Source organism: Myxine glutinosa, chromosome 10 (genome assembly GCF_964187855.1).
Source record: "Myxine glutinosa chromosome 10, kmMyxGlut1.1, whole genome shotgun sequence".
Classification (NCBI taxonomy): Eukaryota; Metazoa; Chordata; class Myxini; order Myxiniformes; family Myxinidae; genus Myxine; species Myxine glutinosa.
In genome coordinates this window covers 46,256,084-46,277,063 of record NC_136270.1, presented here as the reverse complement: position 1 = coordinate 46,277,063, position 20,980 = coordinate 46,256,084, and the positions used below count along the sequence as shown (strand labels likewise).

Sequence of the window (20,980 nt, the reverse complement as noted above, 5' to 3'; positions counted from 1 at the left end):
CTGCCCAGTGCTGCACACATGATTTTCTTTTTTCCTCCTTTTCCCCAAAGTAATCATTAAATCGTCTTCCTGTTATTGTTCTTCATTTCGCACACTTCACGTATACAGTTGTTTGTTTACATCTGTTCTTCTTGTAAATATGTCATCGTTTCATCACATTGGATGTGGACACAGCTGTAGGCCTACAACAACACGTGAGCGTGATTGATTATATGAACACATGCAAGCCCGGAAACGGCCATAAAATGATGATGATGATGATTAATATAGTTACCTCCACCACCGAAAGTGGGCGGACGTTATGTTTTCACCCGTTTGTCTGTCTGTCTCTTTGTCTGTCTGTGAACAGGATATCTCAAAAAGTTATGAACAGATTCGGACGGAATTTGATGGACAGGTTGGGGGTGTGACAAGGATATGAATTTATTAGATTTTGGTGAAGATCCGGATCCGGATCCGGATCCGGATCCGGATCCGGATCCGGATATGATTTAAAAAAAAGTGATTCTTCACCATTGAGAGATGGGGCCAAAAAGGATATATAGCATGATATTTCAAAACGTTGTGGACGAGTTATGACAAAACTGGGTTTGCAGGTTGTGTAAGTGACAAGAAGAAGCTGATTATGTTTTGGTTGAGGTGTGAATCCAGACCCGGATACAACACGTAACCTGTTCAGCATGCGGAGGTGTGCCCTCTACCAAGTGCCGTTCTAGTTACTTGCGAAATCGAAGATTTTTCAAGTATATTGGTTGGTCTTGTGTGTTACTCTCTGTCTTTCTATCTGTATGTCAGTCGCCTACAGGTCACGATTTTAAACCGAACTTCACGAAACTTCACCAGGTGGTAGAGTTGGTCACTAGGAAGAAGCCTATTGATTTTGCGGTCAAATGTCGTCTTGAGGTCAAATTTCTAAAATTGCCATTTTTCATCACATTGACTGTAAAATTGAACATCATTTGCATATTGAATCATTAAATTCAGAAACCAACTATTTTAAGGTAAAGAGGTCAAAGGTCAACTCAAGGTCAAACTTCCAAAATAATCAATTTTCATCTTGAAAATCATCAATTTTCATCCGATTGCGTTGTAAATTGAACATCATTTACATATTGAGTCATTAAATTCGGAAACCAGCTATTTTAAGGTAAAAGGTCAAAGGTCAACTCAAGGTCAAACTTCCAAAATAATCAATTTTCATCTTGAAAAATCATCAATTTTCATCCGATTGCATTGTAAATTGAACATCATTTGCATATTGAGTCATTAAATTCGGAAACCAACTATTTTTAAGGTAAAAAGGTCAAAGGTCAACTCAAGGTCAAACTTCCAAAATAATCCATTTTCATCTTGAAAATCATCAATTCTCATCCGATTGCGTTGTAAATTGAACATCATTTACATATTGAGTCATTAAATTCGGAAACCAGCTATTTTAAGGTAAAAGGTCAAAGGTCAACTCAAGGTCAAACTTCCAAAATAATCAATTTTCATCTTGAAAAATCATCAATTTTCATCCGATTGCATTGTAAATTGAACATCATTTGCATATTGAGTCATTAAATTCGGAAACCAACTATTTTTAAGGTAAAAAGGTCAAAGGTCAACTCAAGGTCAAACTTCCAAAATAATCAATTTTCATCTTGAAAAATCATCAATTTTCATCCGATTGCATTGTAAATTGAACATCATTTGCATATTGAGTCATTAAATTCGGAAACCAACTATTTTTAAGGTAAAAAGGTCAAAGGTCAACTCAAGGTCAAACTTCCAAAATAATCAATTTTCATCTTGAAAAATCATCAATTTTCATCCGATTGCATTGTAAATTGAACATCATTTACATATTGAGTCATTAAATTCGGAAACCAGCTATTTTTAAGGTAAAAAGGTCACAGGTCAACTCAAGGTCAAACTTCCAAAATAATAAATTTTCATCTTGAAAAATCATCAATTTTCATCCGATTGCGTTGTAAATTGAACATCATTTACATATTGAGTCATTAAATTCGGAAACCAGCTATTTTAAGGTAAAGAGGTCAAAGGTCAACTCAAGGTCAAACTTACAAAATAATCAATTTTCATCTTGAAAAATCATCAATTTTCATCCGAATGCATTGTGAATTGAACATCATTTACATATTGAGTCATTAAATTCGGAAACCAACTATTTTTAAGGTAAAAAGGTCAAAGGTCAACTCAAGGTCAAACTTCCAAAATAATCAATTTTCATCTTGAAAAATCATCAATTTTCATCCGATTGCATTGTAAATTGAACATCATTTGCATATTGAGTCATTAAATTCGGAAACCAACTATTTTTAAGGTAAAAAGGTCAAAGGTCAACTCAAGGTCAAACTTCCAAAATAATCAATTTTCATCTTGAAAAATCATTAATTTTCATCCGATTGCATTGTAAATTGAACATCATTTACATATTGAATCATTAAATTCGGAAACCAGCTATTTTTAAGGTAAAAAGGTCACAGGTCAACTCAAGGTCAAACTTCCAAAATCATCAATTTTCATCCGATTGCATTGTAAATTGAACATCATTTACATATTGAGTCATTAAATTCGGAAACCAGCTATTTTTAAGGTAAAAAGGTCAAAGGTCAACTCAAGGTCAAACTTCCAAAATAATCAATTTTCATCTTGAAAAATCATCAATTTTCATCCGATTGCATTGTAAATTGAACATCATTTACATATTGAGTCATTAAATTCGGAAACCAGCTATTTTTAAGGTAAAAAGGTCACAGGTCAACTCAAGGTCAAACTTCCAAAATAATAAATTTTCATCTTGAAAAATCATCAATTTTCATCCGGTTGCGTTGTAAATTGAACATCATTTACATATTGAGTCATTAAATTCGGAAACCAGCTATTTTAAGGTAAAGAGGTCAAAGGTCAACTCAAGGTCAAACTTACAAAATAATCAATTTTCATCTTGAAAAATCATCAATTTTCATCCGATTGCATTGTGAATTGAACATCATTTACATATTGAGTCATTAAATTCGGAAACCAACTATTTTTAAGGTAAAAAGGTCAAAGGTCAACTCAAGGTCAAACTTCCAAAATAATCAATTTTCATCTTGAAAAATCATCAATTTTCATCCGATTGCATTGTGAATTAAACATCATTTGCATATTGGGTCATTAAATTCGGAAACAAACTATTTTAAAGGTAAAAAGGTCAAAGGTCAACTCGAGGTCAAACTTATAATATCAATTTTCATCTGAAGTTCATCAGTTTTAATCAGATTGACCCGAGCTTTGATTAAGATCTTCAATTAGAATCTTCAATTTTATTTATCCATGGCAACTTTTTATTTTTGGGAGGGGTGGATTTTGCAGGTATCGTGCTCTGCATGACGTCTTCTTGTTTACGTATTTGTTTTTTATTTTAATTTACATAACAAATATTTTAAAAGTAAAAAGAGCATATTAAAGCTTTAAAAAATTTGTTAATACATTATTTATTTATTTTGTGTTTGGTCTGAGTTTTAAAAAATGACGTTTGACCTAATGTGATTTGGGCAGGAATTAGCAATTTATTCAGGGTGCCAGTGATAACTCACTTCATGACATTACTCGATAAAAACATTACTTTACACAAAAGTCACCGTGGGATCTTCATCATCCACCAATTCATGCAAGGAGACGGAACACTCAGCTTATCGTCTCTCCCAGGGGCGGCGCACTAAGTGAAGCCACTCCTGCCTGTGAAGCACCAATCCGACAGTTTACAGTCGGGTTGGGAATCAAATCCAGACTGGACAACTTGAAAGTGGGAAAAAAAGAAATTGTGCTGGAGGAGGATGGGTTTTGATCCCACGCATGCAGCACACAGTGGATTCACAAACCATCAACGGTACCACTCAGCAAACCTCGTTTCCTGCTCGATGAGATCTTCAGCCGCATTAATCACATTTTATTGAGTCATAAATCATGTCATCAACTCTTCAAGGACCAGAGCAAAAGTTGTAGGTTATATTTCCCTTGAAAAAGCCATTATTTGGCCTTTATTCCTTCCAGGAATAAAGCCACTTCCAGTCCTTCCTCCTTCCAGGTCATCCAAGCTAAATTTTCCGGGCCAGATCCGTCGTGTCTTTCTGGTATCTTTTTGTCCCTGTGTTTCTGCTGGTGTTGTCATCCCTTGCTTCCGTATTTAACCAAACCTTATTGTGGTGTATTGTTGAATGTGTGTCCCTGTGAGTGTAGGGCCTCCAAACTGAATCCTGATTATATTAATTGCTTCTTATACTTGCTTCAGTTTCTTTGTTTCTCTGTCAGGAACACCCCATATGTTCTTCTTCATCTGTGTCGATTTATCTTCCTCTTCACAAGGCTTATTTCCTAAACCTGTCATTCCTAAATGCTTGGTCCATCAACTGTCTTCCCCATACCTACAGCACCACTTTCCTCGGTGCCTTCAACAATCATTCATTTCACCCCTCTCATGATGTCTGTCTCCATATATCCAGATCAAGAATCTTGAGAAGTCCAGTTGGCAGAGGTTGGCTGAATGGTTTTCACGCTGTTGAAACCAAAGCGTTCAGAATAATTGGAATCTCCCGCGATGAAGCTAACTCCAAGGGCCTCTCACTCACTCACCGCAGGCAGGTTGGTGGTCTTTCCATTTTCTACCGACTCCTCTCTGGCCTTGCCCCCCAGCTCTCTCTGGGCTCTGTCCCCCAAATATTCCTACAGGTCGCACAAGATCTGCCTGCAACCCTCTTATGGTTAAACTGCCAAAATCAAGACTCTCTGCTCACCTTCACTCCTTCATTCCTCTTTTCTCCCGCCTCTGGCACAAACTCCCTCACTCGCTTCAATCCCACTCCACCCTCCAGGTCTTTAAAACAGCTGTTCACCACCATCTCTTATCTTCCCCCATCCAAAACTTGATCTTTTCTACCCCCGCTAATTTCACCCCAAATCTACATTTTTGAGATAACAACTTCTGTCCTGGAAGTCCTTGGTGGCCTTGTGTTTTATACTTCTCCCACCCCCACCCCCCCCCCCCCCCTTTCACGCCTCCTCCCCCCAAGCCCTCTCCCTCCCACACTTCTCCCTGCTCTCAAATGTTGTGTTTGTGTGCTTCCCCTTCTCTCCCCATCTTGTCTTCCGCTCCATCTTTTTGTATATTTTGTTTGTCTGGTTGATTTGTTTGTGAAATAAATGTTAGCTCTTTCACGAGCCTCGATTCTGTATACAAAAAAAAAACAAAAAAAAAAAACATTTCCCTTCATGTCCATTTATGGTGTCATACTCCTCCATGTCAGTACACTCCACCACATCATCTCCTACATGCCCACACCATCCCAAACCACCCCTCTCTGTTTCCCCCTCTTCAGCATCCCTCCAATCATGTTCCCTGTCTCAGCTACAACATTGCTCCACCCTCTCCCATCGTCCTCCTCACCCCACCCCCTCTCAGCTACCCCATCGCCCCAACCCCATTTAGCTTCCCCCATCGACCAGTCCCCCTCTCAGCTTCCCCACACCACACACACTCTCAGCTTCATCCCCTGCCCTGTCCACTCCCAGATTCCTTTGCCATGCCACCTCTACCCCATGGATTCGCCATGCACTGCTTTCCACATTCCTGCACCCTGGCAATAGCACCTCCTCTCCTATCCCTAACCCTAATTGAAGATTGAATAAAAAAAGATTGAATAATAATGATTGAAGAGCACCATTCTGTCAACACATTCCTTCAAGGTGAACAACACATCCGCAGATGGCGCAGACCCATCGGCCGATGGGTCTGCATTGTCATTTCTCGTGCATCCACAGATGGGTCAGACCCATCGGCCGATGGGACCGATCCACAGATGGGTTCCAACAGTACCGTCCTCCCAACAGAGATGACTCGATTTACATCCCTCGCCACCAACATGGACCAACTTTTAACCACTCATCCCAACTCTCTCTTCCTCGTGTGGTGATTTAAATTGTCACCATGCCAGTTGGCTGGGTAAAGGTACCGCTCTCACCAGCCATGGCACTTCAGGACTGATCTACTACATGTGCCACCCTGAATATAAACTCAGCCGGGGAATTCGTCCACAGAAACCTGCTCTTGCTTATGCACAGATTCATCCCATCTCGTCTTCAGTTATCATTCCATTCCTCCCACCCAAGGTACACTGAAGCCGTTGGTGAAGCAGTAGCCTTGAAACAACTTACCTTGTCTTCCTGGAAGGCAAAGACAACCGAAGATTAATTTGCAAAGCCTGAAACAAGTGCGTGTCCACTCTGAGGGCCAGAAAATGACATCTGTCCTACCTCAAGATTGAACTTTCAAAACCTGTCTCCTTCCTCTAAAACTTGGTGGCAAATTGTTAAGTCTGCCTCCGTTAAGGTATGCTCCCCCTACATCTCCGTCCCTCATCCTTCAGACAGGTATGGTCCCCCTCCATCCCTTTCTCTCTCTTTAAATGACACCAAAGACAACTCCACATGTCAGAAGGCCAAATACCTCAATTCTGTGTTTGCTTCCAAATCTTATGTCCCCAACCCCTCACTCTCTGTGCCCACTCAACCCAGTTGCACCCAACTGTTCCTGGATTTTTCACCTGAGGAGGTGGAGAAGTTTGTGGCAACCCTTGATTTCGATTTTGAAACTGAACAGGACGGTATCACCACGTGTCCTGCAAACATGCTCTGCTGCTCTTGCACGTCCTCTTTCTGCTCTGCTCTCCCTATAATTTGCAAGAGGTCATCTTCCATCTGCTTGTAAATCAGCGAACATCACGAAATCACATAAACAAAGTGCAAAAACTGATCCCTTTAACTACAGACCTATCGGCTTACTTCCAATCACCAGCAAGGTCATGGAATCCATCATCACAGATGACATCAAGTCCTTCCTTTTCTCCGACAACTTAATCTCAGATCATCAATTTGGTTTCAGCCCAGGTCACTCCGCCTTGGACATGCTGCTTCTACTCACCCAACAATGGATGGAGGCCTCAATGTCAGACATGAGACGGGGGCCGTCTCTGTTCTTGTAAATATGTCGTCATTTAATTTAGTTCCCTCCACCACCGAAAGTGGACAGAGGTTATGTTTTCACCCCTGTTTGTCTGTCTGTAAACAGGATATCTCAAAACGTTATGGACGGATTTGGATGAAATTTGGTGGACAGGTTGGGGGGTGTGACAAGGATGAACGGATTAAGTTTTCTTGAGCTCGAGTTTTTCCTGACATTCCTCGTGCTTTTGATACAGTATGGCGTCCTGCCTTGCTCTCCAAACTCTCTGCTTATGGCATCCGAGGCCATCTCCACACAAGGCTTCTTCTACTCTCATAGCCAAGGTGTGGCTCTCAATGGGATCCTCTCATGTATTTTCCTTGTCAAGGCTGCAATGCCCCAAGATAGTCTTCTCGGTCCAGTCCTATTCCTGATCTTCATCAATGATTTCTCTGACTCTGGAACATCCTCTTCATCTCTTTGCTGAGTACTCCACCCTCTGCCGTGACATCCCTCATCCTTCCAACTGGCAGCCGCTTCCCTCTCTTCAGACCTTGAAAAATATCACAGGCAGGTCGAACACTTGGAATGTGTCTTTCAATCCTGACAAATCCCACACTGATGATCTCTCTCTGAATGGACGATCTGGCGAACACACCCATCTACTTTTTATGCCTCCACCGACAAAGTCACCGGAGGCATTATGTTTTCGGGTTGTCCGTCCGTCCGTCCATCCGTACGGGCTAAACCTCGTTTTTCTCAGCAACCATATGTCCGATTGAGACGAAACTTTCAGGGCAGGAGTGACACCCATGCAGAATGTTTTTATGATAATTGTGACGTCATAGGTCATGTGATATGTCAGCCATTTTGGATTGAAAGCAAATAATAAAAAGATTATTTTTCGGAAACCACAGAATGGAAATTTTTTAAACTTGACACATTGTCAGCTACTCCCAATGGGGAACAAACGCATGATAATGATTACCTCATCGGTGAAGTCCACGTTTCCATGCCTACCAGCCAAAAATGTTTTAATCGAATTCCTTATCCAAAAAATCTGAAATTGCATGCACATGATCTATGACCCATTTGTATTGAAATATTAAATTTATGACATCATAGGTCACATGGTTTGGCAGCCATATTGGATTGAAGGGAAATATTAAATAATTATATCTCTGAAACCGCTCACCCTATCGATGCGAAATTTTACAAATATCATCTAACAGCACTGTTGCATATAGTTTGAAAATGATGATGTCATAGGTCACGTGGTTTGGCATCCATTTTGGATAGAAAAACGAAAACGAAAAACTTCACAAATGTAATGCCCTACCCATACATATTCAGAGTGATGACATCCACCCATTGTGGGACTATGCGGAGGCATATTGGCGACACAGTCGCATTGTTCTCGTTCATCAATACTCTTGAAGACGTTGAGTCACTCAAACTTTTGTGCCACACTATTAGCCATGATCTTTCTTGCGCTTACTGCACTTCTAAGTTGGTCTCCAAAGCCAGTCACCAGCTGGGCATCCACCTACAAGGCCTTCATCTGCAGCTTAATGGAGTACTGCCCCCCCCCCCCCCTCTGAGCTGGCACCCCTGCCTCACACCTTGCTCAGCTGGGCTCTGTGGAAACCAAGGCCATCAAGATCATGGGAGTCTCCCTCAATGAAGCTAAGTCTATGGGCGTATCACTTTCACATCTCAGACAGATTGGTGATATCTCTGTCTTCTACTACTGCCTCCTTTCTGGTCTTGCCCCCCCCTGCTCTTTCTGTGCTCTGTCTCACCAGCACCCTCTCCTCACCCCCTACACCTCTACTTCCCATCCGGCAGGTTTCTATAGGGCACAGGGCACCTAAATGCAAAATCAATGCTCAACTCCACTCATTCCTTCTTCTTCTTTTCCCCACCTGTGAAACCAACTTCCTCAGTCTCTTCAATCTCGTTCTTCCTTCTACGACTTCAAGATAGCTGCTCATCACCATCTCAGATCATACCCTTTCTAAAACCATGATCTTTTGTACCCCTGTTAACCTTCCTCAAGCCCACCTCTTTCCATGTTTCCATTCTTTCCTTCCCAAGAGTTTGCAGCTGTATCCATCTTGTTCTTACCCCATGTGTCCCCTTAAGCCCTCATTCTCCCCCACATCCCTTATTTCTCCAAGTGTCCCTCTAGTTTGTCCCTCATCCCTGCTGTTGATGTTTTCCCCCCTCTTTTTGTACAGTTCCTTTTGTTCTGTTACGTCCTGATCCATTTTATGTTCTAGCTCCTCCACGAGCCTCGACATAAAAAATTGTTACGGCATCTGACTGAAGAGTTGTCTATCCATTGTGAAAGGTCCTTGTCTTTGCGTTTATCCACAATGACTATTCAAGGATTGATTTACCTTATTATAATGGATGAAATCAATAGGACCTTCATTGACCTATGCTTACCGACGTGGGGAAGCAAGAATAAGCTGACGTTTCAGGCATGAACACTTCATTTTGCTCCGATGCTTTGCTTCATTTTTTGCTCTTTTTTTGTTCCGACGAAGGTTTACCACTTACAACGTGAGCTTCTCCTTGCTTTGCATGGCGGTTCGCACACCTTCATCAATGTTCTGTTGATTTCATCCATTGCTCTACCTGTCCGCCAACTCAGATCGACACTATCCTTCGCCAGCAAGATTACTTCTTCGTTCTCACCTCATTGCTCTCATCTTGCATCAGCTTTTAAGATATATTCTACTTCGCTAATGGAATTTGTAAAGATTTCAAATCTATCAAATTCATGAATTTGAAGGGTCATGAATTTGTGAATATGAATTTGTGGGCAGCTGCTTATGAGCAATCTACTTTCATCATCTAATGACAAATACCTTGATAAATATATGTTGCATGTTCTTTGTCTTCGCTGTGCTTTTATGTCTTTTTTTTTTTTTGTATACAAGATCGAGGCTCGTGTAAGAGCTAACATCAATCACAAAAAGACAAACTGACACATAAAACATATGATAAAGGGAACGGGAGAACAAGATGGAGAACAGGGACATCGGGAGATCTGTGGGAGGGAGAGGGCTTGGGGGAGGAGACATGGGAAGGGGGTGGGGAGGTATAAAACATATGGACACTGCAATGACTTCCAGGAAATAAGTTGGTATTTCAGAAAAGTGGATCTGGGGTGAATTACGGGGGTAGAAAAGATCAAGGTTTTGGATGGGGGAAGATAGGAGATGGTGGTGAACAGCTGTTTTGAAGACCTGGAGGGGGATGAGTGGGATTGGTGAGAGTGAGAAAAGAGAGCTCTCTTTCAAAAGAGAGTTTGTTCCAGAGGTGGGAGAAAAGAGGAATAAAAGAGTGAAGGTGAGCAGAGAGCCTTGATTTTGGCAGTTTCACCATAAGAGGGTTGCACGCAGATATTGTACGACCTGTAGGAATATTTGGGGGACAGAGCCCAGCGAGAGCTGGGGGAGCAAGGCCGGAGAGGAGTCATTGTGTTCTTCTGTGTGTTCTGCATCTTGCCCTGAATCAACCATCTTGCATCAATTGCATCATCATGCAATCCAATCATCAAGAAGAGTCCACAAAGCATGTGGTGTGTCTCTTATCGGAGAGTCTTTCCACCTTGTTGCCGAAAAAGTATCTCCCTGAGTGCTATCATCGGGTCTGATATTATTCCTGATCTCCAGGGGACATTATAGCAACATTGGCTTAGCTCGAAATTGTGATCTTTCAAAAAATGGTTTTATGTTTGAAACAAAAACATGGTTATAATGAAGCGGATCTAATTTATATTTTAAAATCTCTTTTTCCCCATTTTCCAAACCAGGATTGGCTACAATCCTATTGTTCTCGCGGGAATTTAAATTTGTATTTTTCTCGGAGATCACTTTTCCAAGATGTAGTGCATACCCTTCAACAAGGATGATTGGTCTAAAAGCTCGGTGACTATCTTGTTTTCACGATATCGTGTTTTTTTCAAAAAATCTTATCCATAACCGCTGAACCGATCAATACAAAACTTCACATTAGTGCAAATTATACCGTTGTGTATTTGTAAATACAGTCAATCCACAGATGTAGACCTGAGATTCTCCTCATATCAGCGATGACCTGGAGCAAGAAAAGCCTGTAACTTGCAAACCACGTTTTTTTTTAACAGATTTGGACGAGTGTTCAGATGACAAGGATCTGTGCCAAAACGGCCAGTGCTTGAACACACCTGGAGGGTTTGCGTGCGAGTGTGATATGGGTTTCTCGCTTACTCTCGATGGACATTCATGTCAAGGTAGGTCTCGGATGCTTGGAGCTTGGGCCAGTGGATACTTATTGAAAATGTTTGTTGTGAAAGTTTTTCAGTTTACTTTGCTAAATATTTTTCATTTACGCATTGTAATGGTAGCTTTGTTAACTGGTCAGCTTTACGAAACAAGGTAAACGCAGATAGGTATCGGTTTACATTACAAATATCCTTCGTTATTGGTTTGTGTAAAGAAGTTTAATCATCGCAACCTTGTTCTGCAGACATCGACGAATGCTCTTTCCACAATATCTGTGTGTTTGGACGTTGCATGAACCTTCCTGGAATGTTTCGTTGCATCTGCGACCCTGGATACCAGCCAGATGAAACAGGAGGCAATTGCACTGGTATGGTGCCACTTCCTGAGAGAATCAGCAATTTTTAGCACAGTTTTTGCTTTCTTTGAATCTTTGTAATTTTAATTGTATACAGCTCTGCTTCGCTTGTGGACTATTCTACCAGAAGTGATGGGACACCTGTTTCCACTTGTGAGAATTGGTCTGATTTGCACAACCATAAATATCCCCCTCCCCCTGCCGCACCACTCGTTTCCCTACCTCCACTCATCCAATCATGCGTGATGTCTTTGGCTTCCTGTTCCCCTTTGAACGTCTGACAGTCTGTGAACCTGCTGTCCTCTGTTGTTTAGCTCCTCCATGAGCCTAGATTTCTGACTTTAACAAATTCAATTACTCATCAACTAACAGCTTATATATTTAGAGAACAAGCTGTTAGTTTCAGAGAATTGGACCTCTTAGGAAAGAGTTAAAGGAGTTTCAGGAGGAACAATAATCAGCTGTCAGAGAATGGGCACCTGGCAGTATTATTTCAACTGTCCTGTAAAACCAACAAACAGGGAATAGAATCATGGAGTGTAAAAGTACATGCAACACTAACCCCAACAATCACAGTTGCACACCACAAAAATCATTTCAAGATGGGAGAGAATCCTGCAACGGATTGTGAGATGCTACAGACATGACTCTTTTGTCACTTAGAACCTCTATGATGTGATGCGACAAAATAGTTTGGGAGTCATTGATATTTCAGACAAGCTCCAGTTCATTCCATAATTTCATGGGAAAGATCTTGCACACAAGCTTTTCATCAAAATAATTAACGAATTTCAATGAGTGTGGCGATCCTGGAGCACAGTTAGAGGATGCACTATGGAAGTAATGGCGGATAGTCCTCCCCTCATCTATCAATAACTAGCACCAGATGTTTGATTAAGGGTCCAGGTATTGATGAGGGCATGGGAAGGCCTTAAATTATTTAGTAGCCACACACCAATGCTTTGTCGATAAAACTGCATGTCCCATGACTTTTAGTATGATAGTACATACACGGAATCATTTATTGGTTCCTTTTCCATTCATGAGAAAGAGCATGGATTTGTAACATGGAAATGGCTGTGCAGATATTGACGAGTGCGCCGAGGCACATGACTACTGCATCAATGGGATTTGTGAGAACTCTGCTGGAAGTTACATATGTTCGTGTCCTCCGGAGTACCAGCTCAATCCCACTGGTATCGGCTGTGTCGGTGAGTGGAGATGCGGAGATACGAGCAATGTGTGCAATCGTGCTCGGGTTATTGTTACTTGGGTGGAGGAATGCAAGGAGAGACATTCATAGGTTTCTTTTCCTATTAAGACAAAGTGATGTTCGAGTCAAGAATGAGGAAGTGTAAAATTTTAAAGTATGTTTTACAGCATTCTATCGTTTAATTTAGATAGAATGGTACAGTGCTCTACAGTACTCCGTGCTCTATCTTTTTCAAAAAGAATGCTGTATAATGCCGAGCATTGATGAGCTTATATATATATATATATATATATATATATATATGAATGAACAGGATTATAACTAATTCATTGACATATGTGGAAAAATTTACACACCCAGACCAGAAATCGAACCCAGGTCATCTGTTTTAACCGTACCAGTGCTCTGCCATCTGAGTTGTCTGGGCGATCTTAGCTCAGTGGGCACTCACCGCGTAAGTGATGAGGCCTGTGGGTTTTAGTCCCGGGTTGAGTCAGAATTTTTTCACACTAGCCCCACGCAGGAATTTACTTCCTGTTTATCAAAAATATATTAATTTATTTATACTATGTGTGTGTATATATATATATATATATATATATATATATATATATATACATATATTTACATATATATATTTATATATTTATATATTGTCCTGTGGATGGCTCTATTAAGACGGAGCACCCACGGATGAGCAATTGAGTGTACTTTGAGGCATTATCAAATACGGACTCACGATGTATGCGCGGGAGGAAAACATAAAAAGAAGAAGCGGGAGCTTTACCTGACGCAATCCCCGAGCAGTCTTCAAACCTGCAGGAAATTAAACTCTCGAACACGGATTTTGAATGTACAAGATTAACACTGCTTTATGGCCGGACCCTGAGAACAAAGACCGCGACGGTAAATAAATATGATCCAAAATCGGAGCGCTCCCACACCGGATGTAACCAACAGACGAAGGAGGATATATCATAAAGAACCGTTGTGTTTTGTGTGGTGCGAGCTTATCTCTGTCTGCAGTGTGTGTCCTAGTCAACGACGCCAACTCGAGCACGCAGTCCGGACGCGGTGCTGGTGTTGGCGGAAACTGCTCGGCCATTGGCGCGAAACAGGCCTCAATGTCCTCACACGCTGCAGCGCTCGTACTCTCATCCATGCACCGCCTCTCCCATCGGCTGTTTCAATCCCAGATGCCAAACGAACAGGGGAACGAGGAGACGAGGCTGGCACGCAACCACTTGCGCCGAGGTCCAGAACGCAGATTGTCCACACACACTCGTAGGCAAGCTCCAGAGCAAGAGGCAGTCCAACAACGAGATGAATCAGAACAAGAAGGGGCAAAATGCCGGCCTGCAGGTCGTTTTATCGGCCGTCTCTTGACAGCTCTCTCTCCCCGCCAATCAGTGCATCGCTTCTTGCCCTTCCCTTGACCAATCACGAGCTCTTCCTTTCTCTGCCAATCGGCGGCCTGCTTCTTACTCGCCCCGCCTCGATCTCCCCATCAACCGTTCGACCAATCCTTCGCAAGGTGGGCGTGTCCTCAGCCTGCCTGAGCAATGAGTGTTGCCATGCAAGTTTGTGATGTAGCTGGCTGCAGCTCCATCGGCAATGCCCCGAACTGGCTTCTGGTGAGTTTTATTGTTATTGTGGCAGAGCGGAATTTAAATAGTGTGTGTGGTGCAACTAATGGGCCTAACTAATGTCTATGGTGCATTGCCATACGGGACAAATAAATGATCACAGAGGGAACAACGTACAAGATAATTGACATAATCCCGACAACTACTTAACATGCCCCATTAAAGATACACCTTAATCCGGACAAACCGCCCAAACAGAACTTATTACATCGAGATTCCCTATCACGACAACCGGAGCATGATACCTACACAGATCTACCTGAATCTATATATCCGACGACCCCAAAATTCATAATAATGAGTTAGATGAGTTCATCTTCAATGCACTTTTACACTTACATACACATACATACACTCACATCCGGGGTCTGCCTAGCAGGCATGGAAGACATCGGCCATTATAAAGCTCACAGTGTTAGTGTGAGAAATCTCTGAGGATATCCCAGAGACTCAACAGCTCAGTGGGCTGTCAGGTCGTTTTATGATGAGTTCCTGGGTTTGAGTCCCGGGTTGAGTCAGAATCTTTTCACATGAGCCCCACGCAGGAATTTACTTCCTGTTTCTCAAATATATATATATATATATATATATATATATACAGTCATGTGAAAAAGTAAGTACACCCCATGTAAAGTTTTGACTTTTTCAACATATTTCAACATACAGCTATTTGATCTTCATTTCAACAATATTGATAGATAAAGGTGATATAATATAACAAATATCATGAAACATTTACATTTTGTAGTCCATTGTAGAATTTAAATAAACATAAATGCAAATTTCGCATGTGGAAAAAGTAAGTACACCCTTGGCTCTAATAGGTGGTATTGCCCCCTTTGGCAGAAACAACCTCAAGTAGGCGTTTCTTATAACTGTCTACCAGTCTCTGACATCGACTGGGAGAAATTTTTGCCCACTCCTCCATGCAGAATTCTTTCAGCTGTGCGATGTTTGAAGGGTTTCTTGCATGCACAGCTCGTTTCAAATCCCCCCACAACATCTCGATGGGATTTAGATCCGGGCTTTGACTTGGCCATTCCAGAACCCTCCATTTCTTTCTTTTCACCCATTCCTTGGTGGATTTACTGGTATGTTTAGGGTCATTGTCATGTTGCAAGGTCCACCTTCGGTTGAGCTTCAACACTCGGACAGATGGCCTCACATTATCCTCAAGCACCCTCTGGTACAATGAAGAATTCATAGTGGATTATATGATGGTGAGCTGCCCAGGCCCTGATGAAGCAAAGCTGCCCCAAAGCATAATATTTCCACCACCATGCTTTACAGTTGGTATCAGGTTCTTGTAGTCAAATGCTGTCTTTGGTTTTCGCCAAACATGTCTTCTGGTACTGTGGCCAAATAGCTCTACCTTTGACTCTTCTGTCCAGAGCACATTGTTCCAGAAGTGTTGGTCTTTGCCTCGGTGTTCATTGGCAAACTTTAGTCTTGCCCTGATGTTCTTTCTGGACAGTAAAAGTTTCCTCCTGGCACACCTCCCATGCAGATCAAATTTGTGCACCCTCTTTATAATGGTAGACTCGTGCACTTTGACATCAACAGTGGCAAGAGCTACCTGTAGGTCCCGTGATGACATTCTGGGGTTCTTAGAGACTTCTTTCAGCATCTTGCGGTCTGCTCTCAGGCTGAACTTGCTGGGGCGGCCTGGCCTGAATAAGTTGGCAGTTGTTTGGAATCTTCTCCACTTGTAGATGATCTTCCGGACAGTCGAATGATTGATTTCAATTTGTTTGGAGATCTTTTTAAATCCCTCCCCAGACTCGTAGGCATCTATAACCTTCTTTCTGAAGACCTCAGAGAGCTCTTTTGATCTAGGCATGGTGACGCCGCACACTTCAACAACAAAGACCAAACCAAACTAAATGTCTGAGGTTTAAATAAGACAGGTTCCTCCAAGATCCTCTCTAACGATGTTCTAATCATTTGCACCTGAGCTGGTGCACCTGATTCTAATTTTAGGTGTTTGAAGTTGTGATAAATGTAGCGGTGTACTTACTTTTTCATGTGATATATATATACCGGTATATACATACAGTCACGTGAAAAAGTAAGAACACCCCATGTAAAGTTTTGACTTTTTCAACATATTACAACATACAGCTATTTGATCTTCATTTCAACAATATTGATAGATGAACGTGATATAACATAACAAATATCATGAAACATTTACATTTTGTCATCAATTGTATAATTTCAATAAACATAAATGCAAATTTCGCATTTGGAAAAAGTAAGTACACCCCTACATTTATCACTACTTCAAATACCTAAAATTAGAATCAGGTGCACCAGCTCAGGTGCAAATGATTAGAACATCGTTCGAGAGGATCTTGGAGGAACCTGTCTTATTTAAACCTCAGACATTTAGTTTGGTTTGCTCTTTTTTGTTGAAGTGTGCGGCATCACCATGCCTAGATCAAAAGAGCTCTCTGAGGCCTTCAGAAAGAAGGTTATAGAAGCCTACGAGTCTGCGAAGGGATTTAAAAAGATCTCCAAACAATTTGGAAACAATCATTCGACTGTCTGGAAGATCATCTACAAGTGGAGAAGATTCCAAACAACTGCCGAAGATTCCAAACAACTGCCAACTTGTTCAGGCCAGGCCGCCCCAGCAAGTTCAGCCTGAGAGCAGACCGCAAGATGCTGAAATAAGTCTTTAAGAACCCCAGAATGTCATCATGGGACCTACAGGTAGCTCTTGCCACTGTTGATGTCAAAGTGCACGAGTCTACCATTAGAAAGAGGGTGCACAAATTTGATCTACATGGGAGGTGTGCCAGGAGGAAACCTTTGCTGTCGAGAAAGAACATCAGGGCAAGACTAAGGTTTGCCAATGAACACCGAGGCAAAGACCAGCACTTCTGGAGTCAAAGGTAGAGCTATTTGGCCACAGTACCAGAAGACATGTTTGGCGAAAACCAAAGACAGCATTTGACCACAAGAACCTGATACCAACTGTAAAGCATGGTGGTGGAAATATTATGGTTTGAGGCAGCTTTGCTGCATCAGGGCCTGGGCAGCTCACCATCATAGAATCCACTATGAATTCTTCATTGTACCAGAGGGTGCTTGAGGATAATGTGAGGCCATATGTCGGCAAGGTGAAGCTCAACCGAAGGTGGACCTTGCAACATGACAATGACCCTAAACATACCAGTAAATCCACAAGGAATGGCTGAAAAGAAAGAAATGGAGGGTTCTGGAATGGCCAAGTCAAAGCCCGGATCTAAATCCCATCGAGATGTTGTGGGGGGATTAGAAACGAGCTGTGCATGCAAGAAACCCCTCAAACATCGCACAGCTGAAAGAATTCTGCATGGAGGAGTGGGCAAAATTTTTTATCCCAGTCGATGTCAGAGACTGGTAGACAGTTGTAAGAAACGCCTACTTGAGGTTGTTTCCGCCAAAGGGGGCAACATCACTTATTAGAGCCAAGGGTGTACTTACTTTTTCCACATGCGAAATTTGCATTTATGTTTATTTAAATTATACAATGGACTACAAAATGTAAATGTTTCATGATATTTGTTATGTTATATCACCTTTATCTATCAATATTGTTGAAATGAAGATCATATAGCTGTATGTTGATATATGTTGAAAAAGTCAAAACTTTACATGGGATGTACTTACTTTTTCACATGACTTTTTATATTATTATTATTTTTTTCTTACCCTTTGTTATTTTCATGAAATGCAAGGATGTACAAGGAAGGACACTTAGACACTGGTAGAGACCATTTGTCCAATCATGCCTGTGGTTCATTCATACCCTATCATGGACATGATCTATCAATTTATCTTGTTTACTATGGAATAACCTCGTTCATACCATTCATATAATTCTAATCACCAAGTGGTCTTCAACTGTGATCTCAACCACAGAATTAGTGTTTCAACTGTGACTTGAACCACCTAGTGCATGGTCTTCAATGAGGAAGTCCCAGTGGGGTACCATGCCATCCGTGGTTGAATCGTCAGACCTGAGCCTTCGTCGAAGCGACAACTTTAGTGGTTGAACGTCCATATCTTCTCTGTACCAACTCACCTTCTGTTTCCTGAATCGTAACTTCTCCGAGCTATACCTGATTATTTTCCATTTGGAGTTATTTCCCATAAAACGAAGAGCGGACAGAAAATGTAAACAAGAAATGAGGTACCCAGAAAAGGTTCCACTGAAGCTGTAGTCGCAGGACCAAAGGTCATGGACGGTCAGGTTGAGATGTTAAATTGGGCACGTCAGTTGGTGTTGAATGATGTTCACAATGGCAGCCATTTTGTCGCCAAATAAAGGGGCCATTCTATCTGATTATTGTAATGATGTCGAAGTCATGGGCTCTGCTAACTGTGAAATTTCCTTCAAGATTTTGCGTTGCTTCGTTTGAACCCAGCAGGAGGTGTCAGCAGGTGGCAGTTAAAGCCATTCATGCATTTTTTTCGGTTTCCTTTTTGTCATATTCGACCATCTGTCTGACCAATTAAAATCCACAGACACTTTAATTATGCTAAGATTACCGCAGGTTTTGTGTTTCAATCATCTCAGCAAAGTATATGAAAGGTTGGAGAATGAAGAACTAGTCTTGCTCATGAAGACGAGTGTCGAACTGCATCGGCGGACAGGTAGGCACAATGGATGAAAGCAACAGGATGGTTATCCAGGTAAGCTACCCACCATGAGACACGTTTCAGGTGTTAACCTTTCGTCAAGGCAAAGCAAAGTTATCTGCAAGATACAAAGTTTTTTAAATCTTTTGTTTTTTTCAAATCTTTTGCAAAGCAAAGTTTTAAAAATCTTTCCTTGGTACCACATCTTACTATAATTCACCAAATGTCTGTCCGTCTGTCTGTCTGTCCGTCTGTTCCCAGGTACCGCAAAAACGGCTGAACCGATCGCAACGAAATTTTGGGTGGGTAATCCTGGGACCCCCTGGAGTAAAATAGGCTGTATTGTTTTTCCAAAATTTTTCCCAATTTCTCCAATTTTCCAATTTTCCAGTTTTTCCAAACACGATGGAATAATATTTACCGATAAGAACATTGCTGTGGCTTTTGTTGAAATTCTACAAATACTGTTTACATTTTGATGATTTGCGTGTGATATGATTTAACGGATATTTATATATATCGTTTAAAATAAATAAAGCCTTCAATTTCTGATATTTTACCTTTTCATTTGGGCCTCCCAATTGAAGCCCCACCTGTAGGGCAGGTACCGTTGCTAGTTTTAATATTCCAAACTCACGGCAGTTTTCCCTCGGAAATTAAATAATAGTTGAATAGCTTGTAAACAATGAAAATATTAAAGTAATTGTAAAGTAAGACAGGTGTTGGGTTAACTGTTAAGGTGGCTGGCCTTAGATCTTAGGGTCTTGAGGTTGAGCCCCTGTTGTGCCATTAAATACCAGCAGGTGGGACTACCTAGATTTGCCTACTTGAAGACACGACTTCAGAACTATCCGATGATAATGATGATGACACTGATTTTGTGCAATCATATTAAAATAATTATTTTGAGGTTAGATACCATATTGATATCATGAGATCACAAGTTGATTAGAGTTTAATCTTATGACTCCATCTAGGAGTCAGTGTTGATGTTGAAGAGTGCTGGCATCATTGTTGCTGGGTGAAGTGCTCAATATCAGATCTGGTTACCCTGCGCTCGCGAAGCGGTACGGACGCCATCTTGGAAAAACGTTACACGTCTATATCTCCCAAACCGCTTAATGGAAAAAATTGAAACATGCCTCATTGTCAAGTACTCCCCGTGGGAAATAAGATATGATATAGATGTCATCGGTGCCTTCGTTATGACGTCATAATTCGACAAGTACAACACTTATCCGATCATTGTGAATTTTTTTTCTCAGCAACTGTTGGTCTGATGGGCACGAAGTTTTCACCATAGGAGCGGCTCCTCCTGTAGAATATTTTAATGATAATCATGACGTCATATGTCATGTGGTACAGGCGCCATCTTGGAAAAACCGAAAAATGTTGCACCATTTAATCCTCTATATCTCCAAAACCGCTGCATGGAAAAAATTGAAACATGGCTCATTGTAAAGAACTCCATTTGGGGAATACGTGTTGTTAACAATGACGTCAATGGTGCCATAATTATGACGTCATACTTCGACAGGGACAACGCTTAGTCTGATCAGTTTGAAATGTATTGAGCGTGATCTATGCAACAATTATATTAGAGAATATAAATTTATGATGTCATCGCTCACGTGGTCTGGCAGCCATATTGGGTCAAAGAAAAAAAAATGTTCAAAAACAGAAGAGTCGCCTTGCAACAAGTTGACTGCGCAGGGTAAGTATTCTATGAATACCGTCTACTGATTAGGATTGTAATCTTGCGTCCCACTTTATATCCATCAGACTCCCGGGCCTCAATATGCTACGCGGCCTCCGTGGAGCGCGGAGATGGGAGTCTAATTTGTGACACAGAGGTCGGTGTGGGCACCAGCAGAG

The 20,980-nt window shown here is 41.4% G+C and overlaps 1 protein-coding gene across 1 annotated transcript in view; it reads left to right on the top strand.

Moving 5' to 3' along the window:
• Positions 1–20,980, top strand: part of LOC137434504 (fibrillin-2) — a 360,988-nt gene that overhangs the window by 229,129 nt on the left and 110,879 nt on the right. The window contains exons 33-36 of the mRNA XM_068127594.2: positions 11,145–11,270; positions 11,507–11,629; positions 12,703–12,828; positions 20,888–20,980. The exon at positions 20,888–20,980 is cut by the window's right edge and continues 69 nt beyond it. Coding sequence (XP_067983695.2) covers positions 11,145–11,270; positions 11,507–11,629; positions 12,703–12,828; positions 20,888–20,980 — 468 coding nt within the window. The remainder of the gene's footprint in view (positions 1–11,144; positions 11,271–11,506; positions 11,630–12,702; positions 12,829–20,887) is intronic.